The 24,157-nt window shown below is 32.7% G+C and overlaps 2 protein-coding genes across 2 annotated transcripts; both read right to left on the bottom strand.

Moving 5' to 3' along the window:
• Positions 1-837: 837 nt before the first annotated feature.
• On the bottom strand, positions 838-9,837 carry LOC120254731 (pentatricopeptide repeat-containing protein At3g04750, mitochondrial-like). The gene is given in 8 exon segments (XM_039262774.1): positions 838-1,119; positions 1,246-1,464; positions 2,620-2,738; positions 2,820-2,870; positions 6,104-6,207; positions 6,610-6,737; positions 7,869-9,001; positions 9,003-9,837. Coding segments are annotated over 3 exon segments (2,010 nt in total). The 5' UTR covers positions 9,819-9,837; the 3' UTR covers positions 838-1,119; positions 1,246-1,464; positions 2,620-2,738; positions 2,820-2,870; positions 6,104-6,207; positions 6,610-6,676.
• Positions 9,838-18,143: 8,306 nt separating this feature from the next.
• Positions 18,144-23,298, bottom strand: LOC120254733 (ribosomal RNA small subunit methyltransferase I-like; the record flags this gene model as incomplete). The annotated part of the gene is made up of 6 exons (XM_039262777.1): positions 18,144-18,202; positions 18,307-18,343; positions 18,641-18,774; positions 20,066-20,239; positions 21,791-21,833; positions 23,169-23,298. Coding segments are annotated over 4 exons (455 nt in total), but the record flags the coding sequence as incomplete, so codon positions are not given.
• Between the last annotated feature and the right edge of the window lie 859 nt (positions 23,299-24,157).

Raw genomic sequence — 24,157 nt, forward strand, 5'->3', positions numbered from 1 at the left:
TAAGTTTCAAGGTTGATTATGTCATTAAAATATATATATATATATAAATATATATATTTAAATAAATATCAATAAATCATAGATCTAACTCTAACAAAAAAAACTAAAAATAAATATCAAAAATGATAATAAAATAAAAATTATCGATGCTGAAAATTAAAGCATAAGAAGAAATTTTATAAATGGTTATATGTATAAACAATTGGAAAAGGTTTTTTTTTGGTATATTCATATAAATGCATTTTATTATATAAAATTATTTTATTTGTCACTTAAAAATTTTGACAAATGTGTTATAATTTCATACATAAAAAAAAACCATGACCAACTAAATATATGATTGAAATGCATATAAAGAGTGTTAAATTATATTATACATAATTTTATCTATTATTAAAAATAAATAAGTAGTTAATCAGACCAAAAAATATATTACTGTGAACCACAATATTCAGAAGTGTAAATGGCATGAAACTTCACAATAGTAAATAATTTTAGATTTTTTTTTACAGTGATATATATATACATATAATGTGAATTTCCTAAGACAATAATAACAATATATATCAGAAAAGATCAAATAATGAATGCTTTTTTTTTCTTTATATTCACTTGTAAAAAGAAGAAGATATATATATATATATATATATTTTCAAAAGAAAATTGTGGCTCAAAAAATGTGTGCCTTCAATAAAACAAACAATTTCCTTAAAAAAGACAACAAAAATTTACCATCATCACTAACTTCCTTTGGCAGAAAGTTTAAACATGGCCAATGTTATTTTTACTGTCAAAACCATATATATATATATATATATGTTTCCTTAACAACGAACAAGAAGAAAGAGTACAAAGAACACATCAAACTCAATAATGTAGTAAAAATATAGGACACTTGCTTTATATATATATATATATATATATAAAGGTCCATAACTTTAAGTTAAGCACCAAATGCCAAGAAGATAATAAAAGAAAAAAGCTCTCCAAACAAAAGCAACACACTGATCTACATACCTTTAATTGCAGACCCTCATCTTCAGAATGGCATAGAAAACACAAAGTAACACCTTTTTCTTGCAAACTTTTTGGCATAAAAAAGAATCACAACAGCTTTACCTAAAGACAGGAAAAACAATGAATGAGTAAAACCCAAGCAAAAACAACTCCATAGAAAAGTTTTTTCAAAGGTATCAGAAATGTTCAGTAACTTGTATCTAAAGCATATGCGATGAAAAATCATACAGAATGAGGAGTGATTGACGGGCACGTGCACACTTGAAATGTTTAGCCTACGAAGGAGTGTTCTCTTCGGGCTTCATTGCCGGATCTTCGGTTTGATAATGAGTGTGGATAATGGTGGTGGTGGTGTACATGGTCTTTATAAGAACTTTCTTTTCTATGAACTTCTTGTTGCAGGATATTGCTGTCTGATGTCCATGGACCAGTTTCTTTTTCCTTGATCTATCGATAAATGAATGTCGATGTTCTCATATGGTATGTAATAGTGCAACAATATTAAATCATGTAAAGATCTAGGAGCAATAAACAAGACAAAGTAAGTCAAAGAAACAATTTCTATTATAAAAGAAGTGGGGGGATGCATGGCAAGTATCTTATAAAATCTATGGATAAAGTTAGTGCATGCATGTTAGAGAAGTGTGAAAAGATACCGAGATTTTAGATTTTAGATTGGATTCAATTTGACAAGCCAAAAAAGACACTGAAATTTTGCATTGTTGAAGTTGCAGGATATTTAGTAATTTCACATCCTCAATGTTCTTTAATGTTAAGCGTTTGTGAACAGCTTGAAAGATTTTCCAATGTTATCTGCATTTGTAGTATCATTAGATGGCTTGATTTCAAACAAAGGGTGCAGAAAGAACTAGAAATTATAGAAAATGAATAAAAAAAAGAAACAAAAGATAAACAACTTTTCACCTAACAGTTTGTTTAAACTCTTTCTTTCTCTTTTGGTTCAGATTTTGAGAAAGCTCTTGGACATTATTTGAGGCATACTGACAGTTCAAACTCTACTTTCCATGGTTGAGATTTGAGAAATCTATGGAGTTTACCAAACATGAATGATACAGATATAAAGCACACAATCAATTGATCCATATCCATTATTTATATGCCCAAGTAAGGATCATCTAGAAAATTATAGGAAACTTAAACATACAAATAGCACATTGCTTTTGGAAAATAAAGTAGAATATCAGCAAAACAACCATGAAAGAAGTGACTGTATCTTAAACAGTGGCAACCGGCCAAAAGAATGCCACAAAGTAATAGTTGTAGGAAATTATCCACTCAACCCTTATTATTTAAGAAGCAAAACTTATTAAAGTATAATGAAATGATCAGGACATGGACTCTTTTCATCACATATTGCCACCAATATATATATATATATATATATATATGTGCAAGTGAGTATAAGAAATTAACCCAAGCAAAGGATTGAATAGTTTTCTAAATACACAAATTGTGAAATGTCAGAAGTATGGTCAGAAGAAATATACGTAAAATCAGCCACAGGCATCTAAATATTTTCAGAGCATGCAGTACACTTAGTTTAAAATAATACATGAAGCAGATAAAAATTTATCAATGTACCTCATAAAGTGCAGAAAATAAAAACCATGCATGGGATTGAAGGATCCTGGATAATTTCCCATGAATATGTTAACAAGCTCTTTTGACAGCAGAGGAACATTAGCCACCATGCTTAGCACCTGTCATATTATATTAGAAAGACAAATCATGTGAACTGTAAGGGTGGACAAAAGAAAGAGGAGCTAAAGAATCAGACATACAAAGTATAGATTAGAATGCCATGTGGTTTGGTTCTTGTCAATGTTAAAAGTCTGCAAAAAGCAAGGAAGAAGAAAGGTTTGATATACAATAACTTCAGAGGACACTAGAAATGAAGTAGTGAATGAATAATTAAAAACACACTCATGCCACAGGAATTTCAGAAAATGGTAATTAGCAGTCTCTGATCTAAATCTTCTGAAAGTTGAGGTTCTCCAGAATGAACTTATATATAGGACAATGTAATTTCACCTAAATACTACTTCCATAAAGTAACCTGAATCATCACTTATGACCTACAAGCAGGAAGAAAGGGGTCCTTTTGTGAGGTCAGAACATGACAATCCATCTTCCAACCCTATAAAGATCTAGAATTATATGAATAAACACTGCCAATGCAGTCAAAATAGCACCAGCAATGACGTTCAGTGAGTATAAAAGGTGGAGTTAGTACGATACATGATTGAATTGAAACGTTGATGGTGGGACTAGCAGGTCATGTGGGTGATTAATTGGAGCCACTAAAGTTGTCCTGCAATTTTAATCCCACACAATAATGTAGTGGAGTTAGTAGATCAAACAAGCATGCCACGTAGCTGGATTTGTTTGTAAAACTTCAACGACACACAAGGGAGTCGGTTTAAGGTTGGTGGCAAGTTGTTGAGATGGTGCAGGTTTAGAATGGAAGTCAGCCAAGAAATAGAAATCTTCAAGATACTAAACTTGAGAAAAACTGATCACAAGGTATAGAAAGGTTACAGGGAGATGAGAAAGGCTTTGCAGGGCATGTTCAAATGTTCTAATTTGTAGGTAAGATCTTGTTAACATATAGGTGCATGCATAACTAAGATAAGATAAAAGATGAGCATGTTGACAATGAATAATTTTATGATTCCCAAAGAAAAGTCAGGCTAATGCTTCTCTCATGAGTTTTCAGGTGGGCTCTCATCTGGATGGAGGACTATTTTAAAGGATTTGCCTATATGGTCAGACGAAGATAAAGATGAGAATTGGATCCAAAAGATGTTGCATAAGAGTAAGTATCATCTCTGGTGGCTTTTCAGTTGGTACAATCTCAATAGTCAATATGCACCTTGCTTGTAGGGAAATATAGCTTTTAAATGGTAATTTTTTTAGGATAATCATTTCATCATGCAAGAGGGTCTAAGTTCAAGCCAATGAAAGTGCTTGTAAAGCTGAATGAATCAAGGGAAACTAGCTAAACCATTTCCTTTTGTGTTTTTTCTTTTCAGTTTGGATTCTCTTCATTACTGAATGTTCAACAAATGAAGACTTAGAACTAAATCTCTAAAATGTATTAATTGTTATCATGTTTAAAGGAAAAGGCGGTAAAAACAAGGGTTGGCAATACCAAAGTGAAAAAACAAATAACTATGTACAGATTATATAATACTTTTGAAAGAGCATAGCTTTAGTAGAAGATAATTTACCATGTTATATTATAGGGGTCTTTTTCACATTTATATACACGATCCAAAAGTGTTGGTACAAGTTTGAGATAGCATTTGTTATTACAAAAAGAAGAGATGGGGAAAATGATATCAAGTCCTTAATCCCACTATCACTTGTGTTGCCCCTAACCGAAGGGTTAGCACATTGCCCTGCTTTCCACAGGCAGTATGAGATTATATTTTTGCAATTCATGCATAAGCATAACAGGTATACTAAATATAATGGGATACCAAACAAATAAGATCATAATAAATAGATGAAAGTACTAGAAACAAGCCCGTTCTGTTACCCCTTGCCTTTAATCACTGTCTAGGGGAATAAAGGTAGTGTTTACTATGTTGGAAAAATTCTCTATGTAACATAACTGAATTATGAGAAAAGAATATCTGAAGTATTGGTTGAATAACTCAATGCGTTTCGTGATTGATGTTAACCACAATGAATTGTGTTAGCAAGTTCTTTCACATATATACCTCTATAAAGTAACTTGACCATATTAAATGCATGTGTGTGAATTTTGATTGTCATATAAATTTTGGTGCCAGGAGATTTTTTATGATGGCGTAATGCCAGTTTGAATTTTCATTTTGAATTTAAAAGCACATAAAACCAAGTGGTAGAATTCAAGGGTGAATTTTAGTAGTTGTATTTTATCATAACCAAGAAGTAGAATTCAAGGCTATATCCTAATTGTTGTATTTAATTTTAGCCGCACACACACTCGGGAGAAAAGCAATTACACCTAAAACTATAGCATAAAGCTAAAGCTAAAAAATGAATTTATTAATTGACTATTGATTGATTTCTTAGAAATGATCCAAGTCTCCTCTTCAGAGATTAGAGACCTTATCAAGCGAAGTTCCAAGACAAATAAACTTGATGATTACAATAAGACTTATCTAAATTTATTGATGAACTCAAACAAGATAAAATTCAAAACAAATTCACCAAATTTGGCAAAATTCTGAAGGCCAAAATTTTATTACCAAACTAGATTTTAACATCTAAATTCCTGAACACACAATTTTAATACTAGACAATTTCCAAACCTAAACCATGTCAAATAATAGTGTTGGGGAGGTCACCAACATTTTACTGCAACAACATTGGTCAATAATCTTACCCCTTCCGAAATTAGCAATGTGGAACTATTAGTAAGTCAAATAATATATGTGCTATCTTTTTTAATGGCTACATTGCAAACACCATGTTAGATACAAAGCATGCCAAGTGACACATCAAACAGAATAGAACTAGCAATTCAATGATGGATCTAAAACCTCAAAAATAGTCTTCTTAACACTATTAAGGGGTACCGCATTCTCATAAGAAAAAATTGCTAGAGTTATCAACATGACACCAAAAAACATTATTACCCACTTAAACGAAACTAGGGCACACCTAATCAGCGGTAAGATAAAAGTGGTAATATTTTATTAAATAATACAACTTCAACATTTTGTTCAATATATAATTATTAAAGCTCACCCAATTACATAATGGGTCCAGACGTGCATGCATGCAGCACTTGAATATTCGACTAACCAAGAAACACTAGTAGTTAATCTATATCGTTTCTTCCAAACAATAACTAAATGAGAATTCAAAACTACAGTATAAGTATTGTTGCTATCAAGTATATTTTTCAGGTTTTCTGATGTTATTTCTAGTCAAAATTGGCCAATAGAAGGTAAAGAATGAATAATCAGTTGGCAAAAAGAGTAAAGTTTCATTCAAGGGAAATCAGTGAGAATACATATATGGAACTAAATGAAATCAATATGTATACAGGCATAAATCTTATACATGTTACCGGAATAAATTTTTCTTTGGTTGTGTGCCCCATTCTGTATGTAAGTAGATACAACCCTTCGACACTGGCAAGACTCGCATAACTTGCTTAGCAGATCCCTAGTCCTTACACGGATGCAAAAAAATTCATATTTCATAAAGAAAAAGTTTTGCTCTATATCATCAGAATAACTAACTTGATATATTACTCATGAGTCAACATGATATATTAAGATTTCCAAAATGATCATTAACATACATTAACAATTATGATCAGTTAACATGATAATCATAAATATGTAACATAAGACACTAGTTACTATCTCATAATATCTTGATATGAAGTCAGTTAATAACTCAAATCATCTTTATGCAATATTTACACAACAATTAAGTAAGAATACATTACTTTGAGTGAGATCCTGGAATCTACTAAATCTGTACCGTATTAGATTGAGAACACTAGTTGATTTTATGTTTTTATAAATGAGAGAAAAAAAAAGACAATCTCTGTATGCTCACAATTACCAAGAAATTGTCCATCTGGTGAGAACAAAACCCTTCTTCAACCAACTGGGGGGCATGGCATTTCCTTTCAAAGGTAAGGCAAAAAGTCCCCTGACATCACATCCATCAGCTCAAGTGCATACTTTTCCCTGCAAAGAAACCAGCTGCATAAACTGGTCAACTTATTAATTGAGCAAGGTTCAACAGTATCTCAGAACAATAGATTTCATTCTATGCAACTTGAAACCACAAAACAATTATGGACCATCTTTTTTATTCTATACGCAGCTAAAAAACAATCACTATGATGCTTCAAAAGAAATGTAGCTGCACTCATTATTTACCAAGTGAATTGCATGCAATGAAATCCTATGTGCAGAAAATTGCTTATAAACATCAGTAACATCATTGTGAGAGGTGCATGGCAAAGGACAATACAAACTTTGTAATGGGTGACTGATAAACAATTTCCTTAAATGAATGGTTAGCACATTGTCGTCCATTCTTGCAAAGGATATTGGATATACGAATTTGTAATAACTAAGCATCTTATTTGTTTTGTGTAAAGTCAGAATTCAGTCAGTAACCTTAGTGCTAAATGATTTATGATCTCATATGACATTGGAATGCCAAATGACTGCAGTATGAAATCATTGACCTTGAATTTTTAAAACCGAAAGCAACTTTTCAACTCTAGTAATCAGAAATTGGAGACACTTCACATAGCATTCCTAAGCTCAACAGCCTCCATGGTTTCAACTATGGTTGAACTAATTGGATTTGAAGAAGATGCCCCATTGTACACTTCCAGAAACCCAGTAGTGAAAACACAACACAATCAACTAAAACCATTTCATAATCTATAAACATAAGTAATCCTTTTTTGCTACAAAAAGCTGAGACTAGCAATAGTTCACAATTGAGTAACAGAATTAGATGAATAGATGACTAGTGCATATTAAAATTACATATTCACCTTTCATCAATGACCAAAAGCACCATAAGTTCTTTTTTTTTTCCTTCTGCTCTAATTTACAATCTTTGCATCATGCTCCATATGTTACTAAATGCAGAATGCAGATGAGCGGGCAAAACCAAAATTATATGACATTCATAAATCAACCATAAAAACCCCAAATTTAAGAATCATTACACAAAAGAAACACAATGAGATACTAAAGCAAGCATTTTACATTCATGAACCTTTAGTTATAATAATGAAATATCAAGTACAGCTTCTAAGGAAAGTGATATGAGAACTTAAAAAGAAGTCGCATTACCTCAGTGCACAGCTGACTGTTCCAACTGATCCGAAAACATGAGAAGTACTTTCACCTGAACTCATCTCCCTATGCAGGTTGCACAACATGATATAAATATCAGGCCATCTTGTGTGTCTCTTATCCGAAGAAAAAAAATAATGGACAAGCCCGTTGACAACCACGCTACTGCAACCGGGCAACTTTTTAGCTCCTTTAGTCTCCATGACCCCTCTAATCTTTCCAGAATAGGTCCACCTCCTGCATGCAGCATAGACATTGGAAAGCAAAATATAGCCACCTTCTTCCTCAGGCTCCAACTTTACAAGTTCCTTTAAAGCATCCTCTGCAAGCTTTATATTTCTACAAGTTTTAGCGGCACTTAAAACAGACCCCCATATCGATGAACTCGGCTTTATGGGCATCATTTGAATTACATTCATTGCCTCCATTAACCGTCCTGATCGCGTGAGAACATCAACCAGGCAACCATAATGCTCAACTCCAGGTGTGATACCATAAACATGTTTCATGCTTTGAAATATTCTAACCCCTTGATCCACCAGTCCGCCATGAGCACAAGCAGTGAGAGCAGCAAGTAAAGTCACATTGTTTGGCAATAGACCTTCTCTCTGCATATCCCAGAACAATTCCAAAGCTTTCGTCCCATGGCCATGGAGTGCCAGACCTGACATCATGGCCGTCCATAAGGTGATGTCTCTTTCAGACACCATCTCAAAGACAACACGAGCTCTTTCAATGCTTCCACATTTGCAGTACATATCAATCACTGCTGATCCAACAAAAGCATCAGAAATTCCATAAAACTTGGATACCCACCCATGTGCAACTCTTCCCTGATCCAGAACCCCCATTTCAGCTGCTGCACCAATCAAAGTAACAGCCGTGACTTTGTCAGGTTTAACATCATTCTGAGAGAGCATGAAATGAAACAACTCAATCACTCTTTTATAGTTCCCTTTCTGCAAGTACCCCGAAAGCAGAGAATTCCACGAAACCAGATCCTTTTCGGGCATTTCCTCAAATGCTTTATACGCAAGGTCAAATTCCCCAACATTGTTAAATCCCATTATCATAATGTTCCATGAAACACTATCCTTCTCACTAATTCTATTAAAAATGTTCATTGCACTGTCCCATCTCCTCACACTTGACATACATATCCAAAAGAGCATTGCACAAAACCAATCCCCAACCTTGGTAACCCATCCTCCTCACCACCCATCCATGAACCGATTTCCCGACAAGCACTCCCTTCAGCTGCCCACAACACACAAGAAGACTCACAATGGTGTACTGATCAGGCTCAACACCAGAACCCATCAATTCATCAAACACCTCAAGTGCATCCAAATAACATCCTTTTGTCACATACCAAGACATCAAGATATTGAACAAAACAATGTCTTTCTTGTCTCCACATGGCCTCACCAACTTCTCAACCACACCAATCTCATCATTCTCCAAATACATCTTCACAAGAGAATTATGCACATAAGCATGGAAACTGAATCCAAAAATGATCACCTGAGCATGAATCTGCTTCCCCAGTGACAAATCCTTCCTTGAAGACTTCAACAGTGAAATCAGAGTGTGCTCATCAGGACAAACAGACAAGTGGAGCATGGACTTGTAAAAGGCCACAGACTTTGTAACAGAGAATGACAGGGCTGAAATCATGGTGTTGAAGATGAAGAGGTTGGGATTGAAAGTGAAATGGTGGAAGAGGAGGAGGGCATGATTGAGAAGGCAAGGATGGGCAATGGATGAGAAGTAGAGAAGCCTGCTCATGGGAAAGGTTCTGAAGAGAAGGTGATGCCTGAACATTTGAGCAAGGATTTGCTTGAAGTGTGCATTGTTTGAACATTTCTCAAGAAGATGAAGAGTTGGATGATTCAGAATTAGAGAAATTGTTGGATCCCACAGATTTTTTGCTGCTTGCAGAAACATGACCAAACTGTGAGTGAGATCTTTGTCACACACATGCTTTGTGTTAAGAGTGTATGTATAAAGATGTTATAAGGTTAAAAAAAAAAAACCAAGGAAGAGCTAATTCCAAATTACTTGCATACCCTGATTAAAATGTCAGTAATCACTAATATACAAATAATATATATATATATTTTTATCAAATGCTATAAGCAACCTATAGTCAGAAAATACGTGTATGTGTCGGCAATTGATCATCGACCTTGTATTATCGAGCTCGTGCACCTTTATTAGGCAATATAGGGATTTGGGATTATAAGCCTGTACCCATAATTGGAGACTCCAGTATTATTAAGCCAATGAACCCTCACCTAACGACATAGGGTTCGAGTTGCAAGCTTACATTCACAACTGATGACTATTGTGTCCAACGAAATTTGAACTCGAGATTTGCCAACATTTTTTTGCACTGCGGCTAATGCCGCTAGGTTATAAATCCCTTTAATAGTAAAAATTTATTTATAAAATTTATGAAATTATTTATTAAAAAATAAATAGTAAATAATAGTTTATACTTGTTACAATTTTTTTAATTGGAGTTGTGTATAGAGAAAAAAATAATTTGGAGATATATAAATAAATAATTTTTTTATAGGGGGACATAAGTAATTTCTCAATTTTAGTTTCATTTAGTTTATATTAATTATAATTAAACATTTTAAATTAAATTTAATTATTTGTAATAAGCAATTGGTGTTTATTGATGTTAAAAATTTTGAAAATTCAATTAATAAATATATTTATGTAAATAATTTTAATTTTATGAAATAAAATCTACAATTAATTTTTGAAAATCTGTTTGTGGACAAATAATTTGTTGTATAAGAACTTAAGCCTTTGATAAGAATGTTAGAGAAACTAATAATTCCACATCTATTAAATTAATATATATATATATATATTTCTTATTTACTGTTAATTCATATCTAAATAATATGTGTTCATGGAACAATTATGGGTTTTTTAATTTTTTTTTTATTATGCTTGCCTGTCCTGTTATTTTTTCAGTTAAAATCCATTTGACTTGAAGTCAATTAAAAATTTTTACTAAAAGACTAAATCACAAAAGATTATAAGATAAATAAATAAGTATGCCTTTCACAGGATAAATTGCTTTTATATGATGGAAAAATCCTATGTTTTACATATTCCTATAAAATGGTTATTATTTTATGTGCCCTTACATCATAAATCACTTAAAAAAATAACAAAGTATACATACATATAAAGAAAAAGGACTAACTCATAATTCATGATAATGTTACAAAGGATATATTTATATATGTCTATAAACAAGGACCACAATATTACAAAGGACTAACCCATGTGTTATAAATAAGCAGCCCATCTTTGATAGTGTATTTAAAGACCATTACTTGAGGAAGATCTAATGATATGAAATGTGAGTAGAGAAAGAAAATAGTAAGAGGAAAAATCTAGAGTAAAGAAAAATAAAAATTCCTTCTTGTTATATTACTCTTTCTTATTTCAATTTTTTTATTAGGTAATTCTAGCATGCAGTGTTTTTGTTTGCTTATATATATATATATATATATATATATATATATATATATATAAAAGTTGGTTCTTTTTAACATGCTATCAGTATAATTTTACTTTTGATTATTATTTACATTTTTCCCCTTAATTTACTTTGCACGTAGTGTAGTATTACATTAGTTCTCATAGTATATAGCTAATGGTTATTTATCAAAGTAGTTACCTCTCAATGCTCTCATTTCCATTAGTTAATACTTTATTTTAATTATGTATTGAATTATTTATATTGTTTCTTCTGAAGAAAAAAAATCATGGCAAATATTGGACAAAGAGAATTCAAAGTTCTTCATATCTCGAAGAACAATTATATATCATGAAACCTAGATGTTAAGCTCCACCTAGATGCCAAGAAATGGGGAAAGCAATCAAGACCGGTAATAATCAGTTTGATAATAATAAGTCAAAAGTCTTATATTTTATACAATACCACCGATAATTGCATTTCCCAGGTTCCTGGCATTTAGATAGAGCATAACATTGAGATTTCATGATATATAATTGTTTTCAGAGATATCAAGGATCTTGAATTCTCTTTGTGCTATATTTAAATTATTTTTTTTCCAAGAGAAAAAAAAATCAATAATTCAATAAATAATTAACATAAAATGTTAAATAATAGAACTGAAAAATAACTACTTTGATAAATAAATAATCATTGGTTATATAGCCTGATAACTAATGTAGTGCTATGTGCAAAATAAATTAAAAAAAAATTACAACTACTGATCAAGAGTGAAATCATGCTGATAATATGTTATATATAAATATCTATAAGCAAACAAAGTGACAAATGAATGGAAAGAAAGATACATACCAATATTACCTAAGAAAAAATTGAGAAGAAAGAATTTTATTTTTTCCCTTGCTCTAAATTTTTCCTCTTACAATTTTTTTTTCTCATATATACTTCATCTTAATAAAATCCCCCAAATATCTCTCATTCTCAAGCTCCTCTTTGATGAACATTTGGCCATCTCTGATTGGTTCATGCTTTTCCATATTTGCTTTTGTTTTTTAAACCTTAGCCACCACAATCAATGGCTGGATCTCTCACTCTCTCTCCTTATGTTTTTTCAACCCTAGCCACCAATGTCTAGGGATGGCAATAATATCCAAACCCGACCCTACCCGACCCGACCTGACCAGAGTTTGACGGGTAAAACCCGATTTGACAGGGTTTTGGGTTGGGTTCGGGTCAAACCCGACTTGTATGAAACAGGTGCGGGTGCGAGTATAGGAATTGTAATACCCGACCCGTACCTGACCCGAAATTAAAATTACTAAAATATTTATATAATATATATACATATATATATACTAATATGTTCTACAACTTAACAATTTAGGGTTTTTTATTTTTCCTCTTTGTTTAGTCTTGTAATTTTACAATAATTTTATTTTATTTTATAAAAAAATTATAATTAATTTTAAGTTATTTTTCTATAAAAAATATATTTTTTATTATTTTTTTTAATATGGGGGCGGAGGCGGGTATACCCGCGGGTACCCGATTACCCGTCAGGTGCGGGTGTGGGTTGGGGTTTTTAAAACCCGTCGGGTTCGGGTTCGGGTATACTAGCGGGGTAGCGGGTATATATGGGTACGGGTATGGTAAATTCCGCACCCGACCCGACCCGTTGCCATCCTTACCAATGGCTGAATAACCCTAGCCACCACAATCAACGACTGAATCTCTCACTTTCTCTCTCTTTCTTTTTTTTTTAAAATTCTAGGCACCAACGGCTGGATCTCTCATTCTTTTTCCCCTCTCTCCTCCTTATCTTTTCCGCCTCTACCTCGCTCTCGAGCATGATGATGATGATGATGATAATGAAGAAGTTGGAGGAGAAAAAGAAGAAGAGAAGATAACTGGAGAGATCTTTCTCCGATTGGTTCATCCTTTTCAAGATTTTCTTTTGTTTTTTAAATCCTAGCCACCACAATTAACAACTAGATGTCTCACTCTCTCTCCTTTTGTTTTTTCAACCCTAGCCACCAATGGCTGGATAACCCTAACCACCATAATCAACGGCTGGATCTCTCTCTCACACACATACAATCTCTCTCCCCCTTTTCTTCTCTTTTCCGCCTCTGCCTCGCTCTTGAGAATGATGATGATGATGATAATGAAGAAGTTGGAGGAGAAGAAGAAGAAGATGAGATAATTGGAGAGATCTTTCTCTGATTGGTTCATCCTTTTTCAGATTTTCTTTAGTTTTTCCAACCCTAGTCACCACAATCAACAGCTGGATCTTTCTCTCTCTCTCTCTCTCTCTCTCTCTCTTCTTCTTCTCTTTTCTGCCTCCGCCTCGCTCTTGAGCATGATGATGATAATGATGATGATGATGATGATGAAGTTGGAGGAGAAGAATAAGAAAATGAGATATCTGGAGAGATCTTTTTTTCTATTGGTTCATTCTTTTCCAGATTTTTTTTTGTTTTTTTCAACCCTAACCACCATAATCAAAGGCTGGATCTCTCACTTTCTCTCCCTTTGTTTTTTCAACCCTAGCCACCAACGGCTGGATAACCCTAGCCACCACAATCAGCGACTGGATCTCTCACTCTCACTCATTCTCCCCCCTCTTCTTCTCTTTTCCGCCTCCGTCTCGCTCTTGAGCATGATGATGATGAAGTTGGAGGAGGAGAAGAAGAAGAAGATGAAATAACTGGAGATATCTTTCTCCTCTTGGTTCATCCTTTTCCAGATTTTTTTTTTGTTTTTTCAACCTTAGCCACCACAATCAACGGTTGGATCTCTCTCTGTCTCCCTTTGCCTTTTTCAACCCTAGCCACCAATGGCTGGATGACCCTAGCCACCACAATCAACGACTGGATCTCTCACTCTCTCTCGCTTTCTTTTTTCAACCTTAGCCACCAACGGCTTGATCTCTCACTTTCTTTACCTTTCTCCCTCTTCTTCTCTTTTACGCCTCCGCCTCGCTTTTGAGCATGATGATGATAATGATGAAAAAGAAGTTGGAGAAGAAGAAGAAGAAGATGAAGATGAGATAACTGGAGAGATCTCTTTCCTATTGGTTCATCCTTTGCCAGATTTGTTTTTTTGTTTTTTCAACCCTAGACATCAACGACTGGATAACCCTAGCCACCACAATAAACGGCTGGATCTCTCACTCTCTCTCCCCCCTCTTCTTCTCTTTTCCATCTCTGCCTTGTTCTTGAGCATGATGATAATGATGATAATGAAGAAGTTGGAGGAGAATAAGAAGAAGATGAGATAACTGGAGGTATCTTTCTCCGCTTGGCTCATCCTTTTCCAGATTCTTTTTTGTTTTTTCAACCCTAGCCACCACAATCAACCCTTGGATCTCTCACTCCGTCTCCCTTTATTTTTTCAACCTTAGCCACCACAATCAACGATTGGATCTCTCACTCTCTTTCCCTTTCTTTTTTCAACCTTAGCCACAATGGCTGGATTTCTCACTCGCTCTTCCTCTCTCTCTCTCTTCTTCTCTTTTCCGCCTTCGTCTCGCTCTTGAAAATGATGATGATGATGATGATGATGATGATGAAGTTAGAGGAGAAGAAGAAGAAGAAGAGATAACTGGAGAGATATTTTTCCTATTGGTTCATCCTTTTCCAGATCTCTCACTCTCTCCCTTTGTTTTTTTTAACCCTAGCCATCAATGGCTGGATAACCCTAGCCACCATAATAACTGGATGGATTTCTCACTCTCTCTCCCTTTCTTTTTTCAACCCTAGCCATCTACAGCTGGATCTCTCAATCTCTCTCCCTCTCTCCCTAGAAGAATAAGAAGATGAGATAGCTAGAGATATCTTTCTCCGCTTGGTTCATCCTTTTCCAGATTTTTTTTGGTTTTTTCAACCCTAGCCACCTCAATCAATGGTTGGATCTCTTACTCTATCTCCCTTTGTTTTTTCAACCCTAGTCACCAACGGCTGGATAATCCTAGCCACCACAATCAATGATTGGATCCTCACACTCTCTCCCTTTCTTTTTTCAACCTTAGCCACCAAAGGCTGGATCTCTCACTCTCTCTCCCTCTTCTTCTCTTTACCATCTTCGCCTCGCTCTTAAGTAGATGATGATGATGATGATAATGAAAAAGTTGGAGGAGAAGAAGAAGATGATGAGATAACTGGAGAGATCTTTTTCTGATTGGTTCATCCTTTTCCACTTTTTTTTTTTCAACCTTAGCCACCACAGTCAATGGCTGAATCTCTCATTCTCTCTCGCTTTGTTTTTTTAACCCTAGCCACCACAATCAATGACTGAATCTCTCACTTTCTTTCCCTTTCTTTTTTTCAACCCTAGCTAAAAGATGAAGATGAGATGATGAGAATTTTTTTTTTTTAATATATAAATAAAAGATAATAATATGAAAAAAACAAGAAACTCTATTGAATTCATCATCTGGGATGAATTTAAGAATGAATTTGTTAATGAAAAGTACATCCTCAAAATTTTCTAATTATATATGAAAAAATTCCACATTGTTGAGTTGCTTTTTATTTGATTATTATCAAAAATCTATTTATGTAAAAATTCCTGACAAAGTAGATTTTCTTCCTGTGAAATGTACTACGTGATATATGGAATTAGCCCATAAAAAGCTAGTCCCATCCACTAAATAATCCATAAAATTTAGCCTATTTAAATATATATATATATATATATATTATGTTTTTAAGGTCAATTTATTGATTGAAACTTTTATCTGTTTTTAATAAATAATCTATATATCTACATAAAAGAATAGAATCGGCATAATCATCTTCATTTAATCTAAAATAGCATTCGTAAGCCACGTTATGCTTATATTTCTTCTACCTTAAGGTTTGAATGGAAGTTTAAAAAATATGTTTGTTTTTTTATCTCTTAATTATATATATTTCAGATATTTTCCTTCTTGAGCATGAAAATTCTTTTTATTACCCTCCTACTCTCTTTGTTTTTTTACTTGTCACATTTATCTAATTCACACTGATTTAGAAAATTTGGTTAAAGTTAGTTAGTTACCTATGTTTTATAAAAAAATTTCATTACTTTCTAAAACTACCCTTATTTATAACTTCACCAAGTAGAGTATATGATTTAATGCTTAGTTAATTGTGATTTATTGAAAAATTGTACAAGTACATTAAATTAAAAGGTAAATTTGGGAAAAAATTATTTAATATTGTATAAAATTTCTAATGTGACAAGTAAAAAAAAACATAGAAGAGCTCTAAAACGTGACAAGTAAAAAAGAACAGAGTGAGTATCATTCTATGCAAATCTAATTTAAAAAAAAAACCTACAAATAAAATTCTTCCAAGAATTTATAAAATATGCCTAAAGTGAAAAATTGTATAAATAAATAAATAAAACTACTATATATTGAATATTTATAAAATACAAAATTTAATTTTCTAAAAAAAATAAGTAAACCATTAATCCAAGAAAGATTTGGTCATCAAACTTAGGCGCTTTTAGCTTTTAACGACACATTACCTCCAATAAAATCTACACAACCACCATCCATACCTTTGATATTATATACAATCACAATAAATCTTGATCTCAACTTTAAAATTGTCAATCATTCTACACTAAAGAAAGATATATATATATATATATATTATTATTATTATTATTATTATTATTATTATTATTATTATTATTATCCTTTCATCATTATATGTGAATATAATTTTAAAAATTTCATAAGAATCCAAAACATTACAGAATTTTAAAAAATATGTATAAAGTGAAAATTTGTGTAAATAAATAAAACTACTATATATTGAGAATACATTCTCTACAAAATATATATATTTTTAAAAAAAATAAATAAACCACAAATCCATATTTTCCTAAAGAAATATTTGATTAGAAAAATTTGACACTTGTAATTTTAATAACACACTACCCACAATAAAATCTGCGCAACTACCATTCATACCTTTGATATTATATAAAATCACAAAAAAAAACTTGATCCTAATTTTTAAATTCTCAATCATTCTACACTAAATAAAGATATACATAAATAAAGATGTATGTATACATAAATTAGAGAATCATCTTATTTCAATTATTACAGAAAAGAAAAACCAAGTGAAATACTTAATATTTAAATTTCTTTTTTTCAAAATATCTAAATGATGACATTTTCATCATTCAATAAACAAAATAACATATTCCAATAATATATTTCTCAATCATTCGTGTCTTTCAAATATACTTCCTATTACTAAAAATCATTTTAAAAAATAATATTAACATTTTTTTTTCCCAAAATCTATACTATCTTTGCAATCTTTTTTGTTTTGATATATTCAACCCGCGGCGTTAGAGTGGATCTTTAATCTAGTAGTCTTTAAATAAACTTCCAAAGGTGGGCTACTTGCTTATAACAGATGGCTACCTACCTATAGAACACATGGGCTGCTACCATCAACTACTAATAATACATGGGTGGCTAAATTAGTGGTTGGTGGTAGAGGCATTTATATTCATAACACAGTACATCTTCTTCAATTAAGATATGCATTTGGGGAAAAAATTTGTGGCAACCTTGCTTGATAAAATTAAAGGAATGGTGACAATTAATTTCTAATAAATCAGGTGGTAGCAAATAATTTTGGTATTTTTCAGGGAGTGGCAAGTAAAAATCACCTTCAAAAATTTGCCTCATACAACATGGACATTTTTAAGTTTATTCTGATGGAACTGCCCCAGTTAACTTCTTTGCTTTTTTCTATGTTACATTGCCAGGATTCAAGTAACCAAGCATTCCTTTTCCAGATAAGATTCTTGTCTGCAGCAAAACATTCATTTGTTATTGAAGATTAACCGTAACTAGAATCGTTAAATTGATATGAATTAAAAATCACAGCTAGAGAATTGAGATTAGTTTTATACCTGCTGGAATGCATATGGTTTTCTTTTCCGAGCTCTTCTGTATCAAAGAAAGTAAAACAAAATGAATGATTATTTGATACACTGGCCTTTAGGTCATCAAGAAAAATTAATCATGAAGCATCGTTTGTCTCATAACCTCAAGGTTCAATTTTATACATGTTTATGTATATTTGTTGTTGCAGTCAATGCGATAAAACAAACAATCAATCACGACAAAAACAAGGCGGAGACTGGGAATTTTGAGGTTCACTCTTCCATCACTTAAATTCTAAACTTTTACTAGTTCTCATTCATGCCGAATAACAAACTTGAAGAACAACAATTAGAAAAGTACCTCACGTTTGTCTGCAGTAAATTTAACTATTTTTTCTGTTCATCATCTCCAATACTTTTCTCAGACAACTTCAGAGCAAGTGCATATACCTGCTTCTTTTTCACTGATGTTCCTTCAGCAACCAATCTCACTGCCTATATGGTTATCCACGTCAGAGAAAAAACTAGATGCCTGACATTTATCCAAAAGGTTAGAGTGTGTGTAGTAGAAGCATGGGAGATGCCATAGGATTCATCATGCACGTGTCGAATGAAGCACCAAACTTCAAGAAATTGGAATACATATCTAATTTATGACTTTTGAATCAAGAATCAAGAAAGCACATAAATCAAGATTTAGAGAAACTGGATAGGAATAACAAGGGTGACCCAAGTCCTAACAACTCCAAAGACACATGCTGCAATTCTTCGAGATCTAGTTAAAGTTTCATGATATTTGTCTCATCAATTGGCAACCAGAAAATCAAGAAATACAACACTGATGTGCTTTCAAAGTTCATGGCAAAAAATTCCGTTATGGTTCAGTATCACAATTCATGAGACAATTTCAAGTAACTGATAGCAGGGATTGGGAAAAACCTTACTAAAACAATTGGAACTTTCGTTCATGGGATTCTAAGGTAGTTTTAAATTATGGCTTTTGTTGCATTTTGATTTTCAAGTCTAAGGCTAGTCTTGTATTACATCCTTAGCTCTTGAAGTATGGTGGGGATGGTGCAAAAAATGGAAAGGGTGGCAGGTCTTAAGGAATGAAAGCATGCCACAAGAGATTGGGATGATAACTGGTAAAAGACAATCACGTTTTAGGGCAAAAATCCCAAAATCATCTTCGCCTAGAAGAAAAACAGAAATTTTGTTTTCATTGTGATCTATATGACATTGTCTATGCCACCAAGACACCAAGCAAGATATTGCAACAAGTGCAACAGACATAGATATGTAAGTTGATGATTCAAGAGCAAGAAAAAATATAGCTACTCCTGGTTTTCGTAAAATCTCAGCATTTTTGAGTGCTAGAGTAGATATTAATTTTAATCGATGTTCAGAAGAGAAATTTGCATTAGATCAATTAAGTTTTCAAGGCAAAGAAAGTGGAACTCCAATAAATGTAGGCATTCGAAATGGCTTCTTTTCCGATAACATTGTTGAAGAAGTACAAAAGCACTAAGTGAGGCACAAAATAATAGATTTCTTCTTTCCTTAGTGAAATTTGTTACAGCTCAATGGAAAATTTGATAATCCAGTTTCTTTTTTTTCCCTTTGTGTGCACATGTGGGTTTCAAAAAGCAGTTAACCAATATGGAAGTAGTCCATAATGGAACAAGTGTTGTTTTCTTAACCAACATGCAATGCGACAAACATGATAAAATTCAGCTTAGGACTCAACGAAATAAGAGATTAAATATGCTTGAGACTCAACCCATACCGTGGAAAGACTATGACCATTAGATATCAAGACTTTGAGGTGATGCTCAATTTGTGAATCTGATGGAATTTCAGCAACAGAATTAGCTTTCCCTTCTATTAAGAGTGTAATTTCTCCCCTTGGTTGTTGGGTTGAAAATACTTGACTCGCTTCACCCAACGAGCCTCGCCAGAACTGGTTTACAAATAAATATAAATATATTACAGGCATCTCATATACCAAAATCTAAAACTGAATGAGTGATTGATTGCTTGAATCAGAACATAAAAGTAAACCATATATGGATCCTCATTCGAACTTTAGGTTAGGCGAGAATGGGTGAAATTTATGTTGCATGGCAGCTCTTATTACAATCAGTTCGTATTTCGTCATTCTGATTAGTAAATATAGTAAATATTGTATAGTACTTTATGAGATAAATATGAGTTTTCACAAGTAGAGTGTCATATGCACACAAGGACAATAAAGCTATTACACTGTAATATCCTGGAAAGCTTACATGATATTTGTTTTATGTGCATTATTCTGAATAAGAATCTTTCAGTTTTTAGCATATAGCTGTGAAATTATAACTCCTTTGATGATATTAAGCACTCAAACTTATAGTGATTGTACATTAATTTTCTCCTATTCTATATTTTCTAGATTTTGTCCACCTGGTTGCCTATTGAACATCTTAAATGTTTAAAGAAGTCGCAAATTCCTATGCATAGGCCTCACATAAATATTGACCGCATTAAGTGACAAATTCCTTTATGTTTTAGTTTTGATGCTATAAAAAAGTTATGGAGCTTCAGGGAATGATAAGCACAATAATCAATTGACTATACTAGTAAAAGGTTATTATACCAAGAAGGCAAAGCCCAATGGTATAAGCTCAACAACAACACCTAGATCAGATGCTTTTCACCCAGGCATATATAGGAAACATGCAGACAAGGACATGAGCTGAAAAGTCAGCCCGATAATCAAATGGAGAATGAGCACATTACAAGAGTTATGTTCATTGAAGGTTGAAGGAGAAACAAGCAAACAAGTAGAATATAGAAGAATAAGCATCAAAATAAGGTACGAAGGATTATAAAAAGAGAACCCATAAAGGGTATATATTTTTCAACAAACTAATACTTGAACAGATTCAGTTTGATGAAATATCAAGGTTTGCATTTCTCTACTACTATATCCTATGTTTGCAGTACCATTTTGAGCATAGAAAGGAAGAAAGCAAAAAACTCAGCAATTTCTGGATAGAAAATGTAATAATAATCCATCTCCAACCCCTAATTCCAACACTGTTCTTTTCTTACACAATATGTAGAAGATTCATAACCAAATGGAGCTCTTTATAAATAAATTTTTAAATTCATAGATCATTAGAAAATTTTGCAGTTTTAGAGCTTGGGAATTATTTAATCCATGACATTCATCAATCTTACCATGTCACGGATTTCCATTAAATCATAATCATGACGCATCGATTTGTAGAAAATTTATAGTCTTAAATAGTTCATAAGTATATTTTGAGTCTTACAAACTTCTGATTGGCTTATTATGCTATGATAAGCTAATATATTGGTTAATTGGTATCAAATTTACCAATAGAAAATACCATGGCCATATTTCATTAATAAAACATTGTGCAAATGCATGACATCATAATATGGTGAACAGCAGAAACTTATAGATAAATATAAAAATCCTGCCAAAAAAGACAAACTATGATACCTCCTCATGAATTTTTGTCATCTCACGTGCAATAACGCAGCATCTGAATAAAGCCAAGATAGATTCATCATTAGAAATGATGCATGTGTATATATATATTTCACTTGATATAGAAAATCAGTTGGACATTAGAATAATATACCAAACATAAAAAAGTTAACTTCATAAAATGGCAATCCAACATACATAGACTGCAAGGCTGGGACGATCACAAGAATATATCAGGCCTGGTTTAATAGAGAAAAAGTGCAGATAAACAGAAAACAAAGTTGCAGTAAAATTAGTACACACAACTAATTTTACCAAACTACTTGTGCAGATAAGTTGCGTAATTAGGCCTTGGTAATGCATTTTGTTTTCATCTAACATGCCATTAGAGTTTGGTTAATTAGTTTGTTTTCAATCCTGATAACTGAAATAGACTGGCATGCATCGAACATGTGTATTTGATTAACTAATAGCCTGGCATTGTTATGAGCTTGATGCAAATCAAACACATAATATCTAGTCTCAATTCAATACAAAAGCTTAACTAATTGGATGACAGAACCAGAATCATATATTCATAGATCTACTACCAAAATCTAAGACCATGTCCAATGCAAACAAAACACACATTGTGGAGTCCAATTCAAAGCACTTAAGCTATTGGTTTGGATCAGACCCAAGCAATATATGTTCTATTAGCATCTAACAATCAAGACGTGAGTGACAATTAAAACAAGCAAGCTTAGTTGCGTCAAACTGTTAAGGAATGTAATGACAAAAATATTAACTTTATGAATTTTAAAAATTGAACCCCAAATACAACTATGACATTAAACCTGATGACCATTGCATACATTCCTCTTAAATATTGTTTACCACAGTGTAAAACCCAATAATAATAAATAAGGAGAGAAAAATAAAGTTTAAAGGTGAGCGGGGCTTGCAAGATGGAGAATAAATTGTTGTCAACCCGAAGCTGATAAACTTAATTGGGTTCGAACTCCAATTGAGTTTTCTTTTAACCTATGGGAGCTTGGTAAATATACATTTAGTAACATTTAAGTTTGAAAATAATTCAGGATCATAATTCAGTTAATTTAAGTGACGTAAGTAATCATATGCGCATCTTCATTCAACTAAGTAGCAAACTTTGGTATCACATTAATTCAAGACAAAACCATCAAACTGATCTTTAGCATAGCTCAAGAAAAGCAGAACAAGGATAGGACTATCCTTGAAAAGCACCTGAATAACTAGAAATTGGAATATACCCAAATACCAAGAAAATAATATACTCCAACTAACCAACAAGCAAGAAATCAAAATATTTAATAACTGCAAGTTCAAGAAATATAGCCATATTCTGCTGCATATCACTAGTGACTCTAACCTTGATTCTCCAAATATTGATGATGCCTCCTCAAGGAACTGGCAAAGCTTATGTGGGGGAACAAAAAATATCTGTGTTGCACTTTCATTTGAAGAAATTTCAAGTCTTTCTCTTCTTGATCCAGCATGCGCTTAGAAAGAAAGCCAAATCTTATCATTATTTCAAAACCAAAAGTCAGAGAAGCTTCAATACGGAACCATACTGCCACAATATATGGTGTGATTAATTTGTAAGTATGATACGTGTGTGTAAAATTCACTCAGAGATAATCCGGATGCAGATATAGAGCAGCAACCACAGCAGATGGTCTAGGAATGGGAACAACAGGTATGCTTTTGTTAGTGGCACATAGCTCCTTGCCTGAACTCTCACCGCTTGCAGCCATACAATTTCGCTGAAAATTCTAAATCTCATGGTGCAGATAACTCAAGTTTGGAGTTATTCTTATGAGGTCAGTTGCTATTAATTCAAATAGATAAATAAAACGCCTAAAACCAATCAAAACTAAAAAAGAGTTTGGCTTCCTTTCAGCAAAACACAAACTATAACAAACCAAACTTTATTAATATAAATTTCTAAAGTGGTTAAGGTGAAAGTAAATTGTCAATACAATAACTCTCACATCATAAATCCAAACATAATTCAAGAATCTCTTTGCTATCCAAGAAATATGTATCAAAAGCGGTCCATTTCTAAAATTTTATTTTTAATTTTGCTAGGTATTTAGGAATATTGACAAATCCACAGATATGTGGTTGTATATACTTTTCGGTAACTAGAATTTTATTTTTGTTTAACAATATTGAAAAGCGTGAATAAAGGAACCATCCACATATGGCTACACATCACTTTCCTGGCTACATATGAGATCATATATCTATCTGCTTTCCAAACACCTATACACTGTTGAATGCCTTGGACCAGATAAGTAATTCATTCAACTCAAACTTTGAGGCACTAACAAAGCCTGGAATTTAAGGAATATCTGC

The sequence above is a fragment of the Dioscorea cayenensis genome, unplaced genomic scaffold, assembly GCF_009730915.1.
Source record: "Dioscorea cayenensis subsp. rotundata cultivar TDr96_F1 unplaced genomic scaffold, TDr96_F1_v2_PseudoChromosome.rev07_lg8_w22 25.fasta BLBR01000600.1, whole genome shotgun sequence".
Lineage (NCBI taxonomy): Eukaryota > Viridiplantae > Streptophyta > Magnoliopsida > Dioscoreales > Dioscoreaceae > Dioscorea > Dioscorea cayenensis.